The 8,862-nt window shown below is 43.7% G+C and overlaps 1 protein-coding gene across 1 annotated transcript in view; it reads left to right on the top strand.

Moving 5' to 3' along the window:
- Nucleotides 1-8,650, top strand: part of nox5 (NADPH oxidase, EF-hand calcium binding domain 5) — a 28,443-nt gene extending 19,793 nt beyond the window's left edge. Inside the window, exons 10-17 of the mRNA XM_085780665.1 lie at nt 863-957; nt 1,105-1,207; nt 1,564-1,608; nt 2,895-3,019; nt 3,423-3,507; nt 3,920-4,019; nt 4,850-5,016; nt 8,337-8,650. Of these exons, the coding sequence (XP_085636791.1) occupies nt 863-957; nt 1,105-1,207; nt 1,564-1,608; nt 2,895-3,019; nt 3,423-3,507; nt 3,920-4,019; nt 4,850-5,016; nt 8,337-8,468 (852 nt within the window). The 3' untranslated portion in view covers nt 8,469-8,650. The remainder of the gene's footprint in view (nt 1-862; nt 958-1,104; nt 1,208-1,563; nt 1,609-2,894; nt 3,020-3,422; nt 3,508-3,919; nt 4,020-4,849; nt 5,017-8,336) is intronic.
- Nucleotides 8,651-8,862: the final 212 nt, after the last annotated feature.

Consider the following 8,862-nt stretch of genomic DNA (forward strand, 5'->3'; position numbering starts at 1 on the left):
AAAACAAACACACACACACACACACACACACACACACACACACTCTCACTCAGCCAGGGCCGTTGCTAGGAATTCTGGGCCCCCTTAAAGAATACTAAAGTGGGCCCCCCCCCCCTAACTTTTCCTTTTTTTTCTTCTTTGTTTTGATGCTAATGCAGCATTACACTGCAAAAACTCAAGTATCTTAGCAAGAATATTTGTCTTATTTCTAGTCAAAACAAATCTCATTCTACTTACTAAAATAAGACTCATCATATTAAAAGCAGCTTGTTTTCAGACACTTTTTACTTCTTTCAAGCAGATTTTCACTTGAAATAAGTAGAAAAATCTGATAGTGGAGCAAGTTTTTCTTTCTTATTACAAGCACAAAAAACTTCCTTTCACTGGCAGATTTTTCTATTTATTGTGAATTTAAGTGAAAATGATCTAAAAACAAGTACATTTTTAGGTAATGAGTCTTATTTTAAGTGGAAAGAGATTAGTTTTGACTAGAAATGAGACATTTGGACAAGAAATAAGACAAATATTCTTGGAAAGATGTAGAGTTTTTACAGTGTACTATGAGTATTAGTCAGGGTCTTACGCAGAATAAATCAGTCATACAAAGATTAGACTACTGGGGTTTTTTATGGGCCCCACTGGGCGCTGGGCCCCTAGAGTTATCACCACCTTTCTCCCCTAGACAACGGCCCTGCACTCAGCTGGTGTGTGTGTGGCTGCTCTCTGTCCTTGGAGTTTTTCCTCAGTGGATGTGAGGGTCTAAGGACAGAGGATGTTGTTATGATGGGATGTAAAGCCCTTTGAGACAACCTGGTGGTAAAAACGGGCTATACTAATAAAATTGCCTTGCCTTGCCTTGCAGGAGGAACTCTTCAGCTCCACAGACTCCAACCAGGTGGTGGCGTCTAACGAGGACGACGCCGTGGAGCTGACCATGTACCGGCAGAACGGCTCCCAGCCCGTCGTAGCTGTAGCTCCGCCCACAGCCGTCGTAGCTCCGCCCCCGGCCGTCGTAGCCCCGCCCACAGCCGCCGTAGCTCCGCCCCCGGCCGTCGTAGCTCCGCCCCCGGCCGTCGTAGCTCCGCCCACAGCCGTCGTAGCTCCGCCCACAGCCCCACCGCCCCCGGTCTGTGGACCTCAGCTGGAGCCGCCGCCATCAGACGAGCTGGGACCGGCAGAGAGAGGAGAGGCCCCGCCCCTCAGGGAGGTAAAGACGGGGTTTGGTCTCTGGTACTCTAGGATTTTGACACATCCGGGGCTTCATTTTTAGACATAGAGACAGCCTAACATAACAGCCTAACTTTAGCTACTTTCCTCTCTAGAAGAAGCCCAAGCTTAATTATTTTTAGGCACACAATTCTCACACACTACAATTGCATTTACAGACAGATGCTAATAATAACAGATCGTTTTTTCCCCCCATGTAATATCAACTAGAGCTCTGTAAAAGAGAGTAAGGACAGCATCGGTCCAATGGAAGCGCCTCCTGAGGCCAGAACCAGACAGGATAAACTGTCTGGTTCTGGTCTTAGGTCTGTGACCCACTGTTCTTCTACTCTGCAGATCCCTGGGAAGTTTGGGGAGAACCACCGGTTCTGTAACATCAAGGTGAGACAACACAACAACTGAGTTGAGCGACGTACGTGAATCGTGAAAAACTGCGCAAAATTTTGCATTGAAGTCAATGGGACGGGCGGAAAAAAAGAGCGAAAAAGATTCAAGATCATTGGAGTTTAACAAACGTCTACTGCTCAGGCATACTTTCACCTAGAGACTCCATTTAAACTTTAAACAGTAGACACAAGTCTTGTGTATTGTCGTATTACTCCACGTTTTGATAGGTCATATAGTTTTTGATCAATCCCTGATCAATGACCATGATCATTTTTGGAGAAATTATGAGATTATAATGGTTGTGTATTGCACGGAATGTTCGTGTCAGAGTGCGTGACATCATCAGTTAGAGTGGGAGAGATGCCAGAAAAATTCCTGAATTTTTCTCTTTCCACACTCGGCCCGGCCACAATTTACACTCTACACACATGATTCTTTCCAAATTTGTAGACAAACTTGTTCTGTCTCTCACCATGTGCTCAAAATATCAGCGAGATTTACAGAATTTGAATTATCAGCTTCTGAGTGCGGCCACGTCTGTCTCTGCTCCTCATTGACTCCAATACAAATATTTTCTGAGAGAATCAGAACGGACTCCTGTTTTAAAATTGCACGTTTCTGCAAAATATTTACTGTAGAAACACCAAATCGTACCAAATTGTTCAGGAAGTCCTTACAGCAACGTTGATCTGTGTTTTGTTCTGATAGGAGTTACCGTTTTGTCACAGTAAGCCTAAATGTGAGACCAGTGCAGAGGCAGAAAATCACTCTTTTTCTCCACGTTTCTGTCTGTCTCAGCCTGGGGGGGCCCCTATCGCCGTGGTAACCTCTTTGATCCTCAGGCCAGAGCTCGTTATGGTTCATACACACGTGCACGTATGCGCGCACTTCTCTCCCACACTCCAACACACACACACACACACACACACACACACACACACACACACACAGGTAACCTAATGTGGTTACAGCTCCTCCATATCAGTGCTTATAGAAAGATGATCATGTGTCTGTCTGATCAGCTCTGTCTTGACCTTAAGATCGTGGGTTTGATTCCCATGTTGACAGAGATGCTATGCCCGGCAGTAGCCCCGTGGTCCTGTCAAAATGTCCCAGAGGAAATAGTTTTTTTGCTTTATCAAATGGACTGGATTTGACACAGGTGATCAGATGACGTTTACCTGCAGCCTAGTTTAGAGGTTAAAGGTCAGACTTCCTGCTGACTCTGACTGTGTTGTGGTCTCTCTCTCCCTCACACACACACACACACACAACCTCAGTGCTACGTGGACGGACCGTATGGAACTCCCACCAGACAGATCTTCGCCTCGGAACACGCCGTCCTGATCGGCGCCGGGATCGGCATCACGCCCTTCGCCTCCATCCTGCAGAGCATCATGTACAGGTGAGGGAGGGGGCGTGGCCTGGGGCGAGAGGGGGCGTGGCCTGGGGTGGAAGGGGGCGTGGCCTGAGCTACATGAGGTCCGGTCCGGTCCGGTCCAATCCAGTCAGATCCGTTCCGATCTGGTCCAATTTTTTTATTTTTTATTTAACCTTTATTTAACCAGGCGAGCAAATTAAAAAGAACAAAATTCTTATTTTCTAGTGCAGCCTGAAGGGGAAGGGGGAGGGGGAGTGCTAAAAGTGAAAACAAGGTTATATAAATTACACAGAAAAATTCAATATAATACAATACAATACAATAAAGATCCGATCCGATCCGCTCCCATCCGGTCCGGACAGATCTGCTCCGATCCGATCCGGTCCGGTCCGGTCCTGGTTCTCATGTCCGTTCCCCCCTGGTGCAGGTACCGGCGCAGGAAGCAGAACTGCCCCAGCTGCAGCTACTCCTGGTGTGAGAACATCAAGGACAGCGACATGACGCTCCGCAAGGTAGGACAGCATCATCAGTGATGTCATCAGTGATGTCATCAGTGATGTCATCAGTGATGTCACATGACATGTCTCTCTGTCACCGTATTTCATCTACTTTCAAACTCTGGTTGCAATTCTGTCTAAGTGATTTTTGTATCTGTCTGTCTTGTCTGTTTTTTATTTTATTTTGTTTTATTGTCTGTATTGTCTTGTTTCCTTTCATTGTATTGTGCTGAGTTGTGTCATGTCTTGATGTTTTGTGTGTAGGGCTTATCCTACGACAATAAACTACTTCAACCACGTGTCATAACCCAGTGAAACAACGTGTGTGTGTGTGTGTGTGTGTGTGTGTGTGTGTGTGTGTGTGTGTGTGTGTGTGTGTGTGTGTGTGTGTGTGTGTGTGTGTGTGTGTGTGTGTGTGTGTGTGCAGGTGGACTTCATCTGGATCAACCGGGACCAGAAGTCGTTTGAGTGGTTCGTCAGTCTGCTGACCAAGCTGGAGATGGACCAGGCCGACGAGGAGCCGGAGGGTGAGGAGGAGTGACCTTCAAAACAAAACTTTATTAGTTCTAGTTCCTCCTTTGACACAATGTTGTGTTGGCCGAGTGAGTGAGTGAGCGGCGGGTCGGCAGCAAGGTAGAGGAGAAGGAGGAGGAGGAGGAAACAGCAGACACGTGGTAAAACGGTTTATATCTTCACCTCATCGCTCCTGAAATACTCCCAGTCGTCTCAGTCCTGGTGAACTGGTTGTACGCTGGATATCACAGTTTTACCAACATTTTACAGACTGGACCTTTAATAGTCAGTCTCAGTGAAGCCAGGTCTCTTTACACTGCAAAACCTCAAAATCTTTGAAGAATATTTGTCTTATTTCTTGTCAAAATGTCTCATTTCTAGTCAAAACTAATCTCTTTACACTTAAAATAAGACTCATCACCTAAAAATGAACTTGTTTTTACATCATTTTCACTTGTTTCAAACTAATTTTCACTTGAAATAAGTAGAAAAATCTGCCAGTGAAAGCAAGTTTTTTGTGTTTGTAATAAGAAAGAAAAACTTGATCCACTGTCAGATTTTTCTACTTATTTCAAGTGAAAATCTGCTTGAAAGAAGTAAAAAGTGTCTAAAAACAAGCTGCTTTTAATGTGATGAGTCTGATTTTAAGTAGAATGAGATTTGTTTTGACTAGAAATAAGACAAATATTCTTGGTGAGATGTTGAGTTTTTGCAGTGTACTTGTGTCTGCAGGACGTTGGTGAGGTGTCAGTGTGAGACGACTCCTCCAGAAACACTGACCCCAGGTCTGTGTGTCCCATCATGGATGTATTATATTATGGTCTGTCCGTGTCGTCGTCCTCAGGTCGGTTCCTGGAGATGCACATGTACATGACGTCGGCGCTCAGTAAGAACGACATGAAGGCCATCGGCCTGCAGATGGCGCTGGACCTGCTGGCCAAGAAGGAGAAGAGAGACTCCATCACCGGCCTGAGGACCAGGACCCAGCCGGGGAGACCCGAGTGGGCCAAGGTGAGGTAAACAACAACAACAACAACAACAACAACAACAACAACCTAGTGGTGTAGACCCGAGTGGGCCAAGGTGAGGTAAACAACAACAACAACAACAACAACCTAGTGGTGTAGACCCGAGTGGGCCAAGGTGAGGTAAACAACAACAACAACAACAACAACAACAACAACAACAACAACCCAGTGGTGTAGACCCGAGTGGGCCAAGGTGAGGCTGCTGCTGTCTGGTACAGCCAGCGGTGTAGTCTATGTGATACCACTGAAAAGGCATAAATATTTACAACAAAACTATTAAAGCAGAAGTAAGCGATCCGGTGGTTTTGGCTAATGCTGCGTTCCAGGCAGGCTTTTGAAACCGTAAATTACAGCTTCAAGTCACAACTTACGACTTTGTAGTGTTCCAGGCAACCCACTCGTGTTTCTCCGACCTGTTTTACCTGTGAAAGTCACTATAACGGCCACTCGTAACTTCTGACCCGTGAACTCGTACCAGATCGAACTGGTACCACTTCACAGGTCGGAAAAACACCAGTTACGGGCTGCCTTGAACGCACCATAACGTCTTGTCAGCCGATGGAGTTAGCAGCCCCCGCCCTCGTCATGGATCTATTGGTCCTCGTCCCTACGTCACCACATTCAGGCGCATCCCTTGGCTGCACACACAGAGAGGACTGCCCCTTTATGCCGTTCTCTCTCCTCATTGGATAAAGGTTGTAGGATACAAGGAAAGTTTTCTCCTGGGCTCAGAGCAGAGCAGAGTGACTGACAGACCCGTGTTTCAGACCAAACACTCTATAGAAGTGATTGCTGTCGGAAGATACAACTATTTAAGACTTAGATTAACACAAACATTCACCTTACTTCTGCTTTAAGTTCAAGGGGGTCTGTCAGTGTCCGATCCGTACCCGGAACAAGATCTGTTCCAGACGCTTCTGCGCGTGCGCCAGCTATGCTAACTGATAGCCTAGCAGCTATGCTAACTGCTAGCCTAGCAGCAATGCTAACTGCTAGCCTAGCAGTAGAGCAGCTAAAAGCCGCTGTAGCGTTGTTAAAACGTCACTTTATTCATTTTAAATATATTTTTAATGCGAGAAAGTCACAGTTTAGAGTCCTATCTATGGTCAGTTCGGCTCATCTCAGAGGCAGCAGCAGCCGGCTGAAGGGATCGAACCTGTGATCGACCGGTCACCCAGACGTCGTCATGCCGGTGGAGAAAGGAGCAGATTAATTGATGGTCTCATTGATTAGTTTGTGTAAATGAAAAGTGAAGCTTCAGGAGCAGAAATCACCACATTTACATCAATAAATAAATGTTTTATATTAACTGATCGGTCACATTTAATTTAATCAGAAATAGAACAGAGGGGAATTCGTTGCGACGTGCTTGTGTTTTTCCTCATAGAACGTCTCTGTTTTCATGCATATCCGCGGTGTCGCTGTAAACTTAAAGAAGGGGGGAAGTGAAGCGTCTGAAACGGATGGTGTTCCGGGTACGGATCGGGCACTGACAGGGTCCCCAACTGAAATTTTACCACTTTTTCTTAGAATTTTTAAAAGAAATTTTACCCCTTTTTTCTAAACTTTTTTTGTTTATTTTTTTGAAAATCTTACCACTGTTTTTTAGAAATGTTTCAACTTTTGTGGAGAAATTGTACCACTTTTTTTTCCAGAAATGTCCCTATAATCTTTCAAAAATGTAGCTACGCCTAATTTAAACATTACATTGATAGTTTGTGTATTTCTGGTGTTTTGTCCAATGGGGGTCCGTGGTCTAGGTCCTTGATATAAAACAGTTAGAGAAGCAGCGTCTATGTGATACAAGTATGAACAGTTTACCACCTAGAAAGCAGTTAACCCACTAGGAAACATTAGACTACACCACTGGTTAGAGTTTAGAGTTTATTTATTTAGCACACAAATTTCAACGGTGCACGGAGGGAACGAAGCCGGTTGGCTCGTACATAAGTTCCACCCCTATAACAAATCACAGCAAGACACATTTCAATGGCTAACAAATGAACATAGAAAAAAAAAAAGAGATTAAGTGCGTACTGTACATAATCAACGTTATATGAGCAAAATGAACAAAAATGAGAAAAAATAAAGAGATAAAGTGCAAAGTGATTCGGTAACAAATAGAGACAATAGAGATAAGGTACAAAAAAAATTAATTCATTAAACTCATAAAGAGACAAAGTGAGGATGTGGGATATGGAGAGAGCGAAATAGAGAGAGAGAGAGGAAAGAGCAGGAAATTCAAGAGAAGTTGAGATGTATTTTTAGCTGTTTTTTAAAAAGTGAATAAGAAGAAATGGATCTTAGTGAAGGAGGTCGTCCATTCCATATAAGTCATATTAAACTGATGGTGTGATGTGGGGTGAAGGGTAAATATAGAGTAAGATTATTACTGTGTCTAGTACGGTGAGAATGTACATTATAAGCAGTAGTCGAGTTGTAAAAAAAATTCAGGGGGGATGGTCTATTTTTTTCACCTTAAAAAAAACGGGGGGATAATTCATGTAAATTCAATATCAAAACAAAACACTGAAAATAAGACTTCTTAATCCTCTCAAATCAAATCAAGCCAAGTTTATTTTCATTTTTTTATTTGTGCCCTCAGATTTTATTATTTATTTTATTCAACTCTCTAATGATGAAATAATGAGGGCTGTCAATCTATTAAAATATTTGATCCCGATTAATCTCATGAATGTCATACTTACTTAACTCGCGATTAATCGCAAATTAATCTCACATTTTTATCTATTATAGCCTAAATGTCCCTTGAATTATCATTTTAATACTTTTATCAACATGGAAAAGTGGATAGGCTTGATTTGTGCAAATGTTTTTTAATGAAATCAACTATCAATAGATAAAAAGAAATTGACGCTGTTAAAATTGATTTGACAGCCTATAATTACAAGTTATATGTCCAACATTTAATGTAAAAAGGGGAGGGATGGAGAGGGGGGGTGGCATTTTTTCAGGGGGGATGATTTTGATTGTTTTTATTTCAGGGGGGATGATTTTGATTGTTTTTATCCCCCCTCAACTCCACTACTGATTATAAGTGAAGGTATAAAGACATTTTGAAAAGTGACAGGGAGATTTTGGTTCCTGTAAATAAACTTGTGAATAACCTGCTCAACCTGTGTGTGTCTCTGTGTGTGTGTGTGTGTCTGTGTGTCTCTCTGTGTGTGTCTCTGTGTGTGTCTCTCTGTGTGTGTGTGTGTGTGTGTGTGTGTCTCTCTCTGTGTGTGTGTGTGTGTGTGTGTGTGTGTGTGTGTGTGTGTCTCTCTGTGTGTGTGTGTTCAGGTGTTCCAGAAGGTGTCGGAGGAGAACAAGGGGAAGGTCCATGTGTTTTACTGTGGAGCTCCGGCTCTGGCCAAAGTCATCAAGGCTCAGTGTGAACACTTCGGCTTCCACTTCTACAAGGAGAACTTCTGAGGCCCGGCTGAGTGTGTGTGTGTGTGTCTGTCTGTGTGTGTGTGGTTGTGTCTGTGTGTGTCTGTCTGTGTGTGTGTGTGTGTGTGTGTGTGAGTGTGTGTGTGGTTGTGTGTGTGTGTGTGTGTGTGTGTGGTTGTGTGTGTGTATATGTGTGTGGGCCCAGCAGCTCCTGTGTTTCCTGCCTCAGTGTGTTGTTGTTGTCAGTAGGTTTGTGTAATAGTTGTGTGTAGGTGACAAACACCTGTCAGATAATAAAGTCTCACCTGTGACCTCATCGATGATGTCATCAGTCTGTGCCCACGTTGTGTCCTCACACTGATGCTCTTTATTATTATATTAAATTATATAATACAACATGATGTGTCGTCCTCTCTCTGTTATCTACATGAACTTT

This window comes from Trachurus japonicus, chromosome 6, assembly GCF_045865225.1.
Source record: "Trachurus japonicus isolate A0001 chromosome 6, Traja_1.0".
Lineage (NCBI taxonomy): Eukaryota > Metazoa > Chordata > Actinopteri > Carangiformes > Carangidae > Trachurus > Trachurus japonicus.